General features: G+C 41.7%; 1 protein-coding gene across 1 annotated transcript; it reads left to right on the top strand.

The window, feature by feature from the left end:
• Positions 1 to 435: 435 nt before the first annotated feature.
• Positions 436 to 1,371, top strand: LOC147712394 (uncharacterized). The gene has a single exon (XM_086920334.1). The coding sequence runs from the start codon at positions 436 to 438 to the stop codon at positions 1,369 to 1,371; it is 936 nt and encodes a 311-aa protein (XP_086776460.1).
• Positions 1,372 to 1,982: the final 611 nt, after the last annotated feature.

Here is a 1,982-nt window from a genome sequence, read left to right as displayed (position 1 = left end):
GACGCCGCGACCCCGCAAGGTAAGCCATTTTTTCGTTTTATCTCTGTGTGTCCTGGCGCTGTCAGCGCAGGAGTGTGTTGATAGAGCCAGTTGAGTGACAGGGAATTACGGGAAATGAGCTGTTGCGGAGGGGAGCGGGCGGAAGCAAAACGGACATTTGCATAAAATTGTCAAGATCACCAGTGCAAACGCTGATAATCTATGGATCCGTAATTTCTTGCAAACACCTCCCTGAAGTGTTATCTTAACAGCATCGGGAACCACCTATTTAAGTGGGGTAGTAGAGAGAGCGTAATCACGAACAGATACAGGACACTAGACCATCGAGGCGATACAGGGTATCGCGAAGTGTTCCCAGTACAACCCAACGCCTAGTAAACAGTGGGGCAAGCAAACAGTACAGTTATTTACAAAATCTACAGATGGTGATTTAAAATGGATGAAGAAGGTGAAAGAAGGCGCGAGGCAGCGTCACTGTTCGCCAGGGCACCTGGAAAAGGGAACTTGAAATCAACAATACAAGATAAAGCAGTGAATGATCCCTTGAATGAACAGTTACGTAAATATGAAAGACTAAGAAAACAGGAAAGCTCCAAATGGTGGGAGGCAACATCATTACAAGATTACGTGGAAAAAGAAATGATACCGAGAGGCTTGAGAATCTATATAACACCATCCCACGAGTCATTAAATCCACAAATGTTGGAAGATTGGGCGCAAAATTCTGCCATGAGTTCTAAAAATATGCTGAGCATATTAATCAAATATGCATGGGAGGATCGTGACGCAATACTACAACAAATAAAAGAATTGGAAAATGAATTTTTGAAGAGCAACGAACAAGATACTAATAAAAAATTCAAAGAAGAACTGAAAAATAGACTTAAAAAACATGAAGATGACATCAAATATCGCAAGCAAAGGAAGCTACATCGCGATTGTGGGGATTATGAGAGTGGACGGATTCTAACATATAGCCCCAAATATGACTACCTCTATAATCAATATGAGACCACCCCAATCACTGCAAATCAAATCCAAGTTGAAAGTGATCAAAATAGAACAATTCCTACCAGTGGTTCAGAAACCGATACCTCTCAACAGTCCTCAAGCACAATACCTGTGGTCGATATCACCAAAAAACCGGCGAATTTTTTACAAGAGTTCCGGGTCCTGAGAACACGCAGAAAAAAAGACGCAGATATGGGACAACAAACTGCACCCAAACAGAATCCGACAAGAGGACGACCAAGGGGAAGAGCAAGAGGCAGGGGCGATCGAAACAAAGAAGACTCAAGCTCCAGCAGAGAAGAAGAAAAAAACAAAAAACCAGTGGGAACCAAACGAGGTGGTTACAGAAAAAGGAGATAATGATGGATGAAGAAATGGTAAACAAAACAATAATAAACTTATCCTCTAGAACACTGACTTTCAAAGAAAAACAAACATTATGTTTGGGACTTACGTTTTGTCCCACTGAACTATTTGATTATGCGGACACAAGAGTGGATATTTTTAAATTTATTAGGAAATTGAAATTGACCAAATGGCATTCAATGGTAACCAAAAAAGCAGGGACTGATGTAGAAATATGCCCAAACATACCTGAATTGACTGTAGGTGACACCGAGACATTACAAACTGTGTATTCTCTAGGAGGTATAATCCCCGAGAATGAACTTAACCCTGAAGTCATAGGAGTTAGAGAAACAAGAACAGACAGGGCCGCCACTACTCCTTTCAGACCCAAGTCAGTGTTCTATCCTACACTCCCACATGATGCAATTGACACCTTCCACGAGGTAGTAACTAGAGAACTCACTAAATTGAAACACACCTGCCCCAAATGGGGTAAAGGTGACATCAACCTGACCAAGGGAGAGATGGATTTTATCTTCTCCTTGGCAGAGGATAAAAATGTAGTTTTGCGTCCCTCAGATAAAGGAGGCAATATTGTTCTGCGGGGAAGGGAACTCTACATA

This window comes from Lissotriton vulgaris, chromosome 5 (assembly GCF_964263255.1).
Source record: "Lissotriton vulgaris chromosome 5, aLisVul1.2, whole genome shotgun sequence".
Classification (NCBI taxonomy): domain Eukaryota; kingdom Metazoa; phylum Chordata; class Amphibia; order Caudata; family Salamandridae; genus Lissotriton; species Lissotriton vulgaris.
Note: the sequence above shows the minus strand (reverse complement) of the source record. Positions and strands in the feature narration are given on the sequence as shown.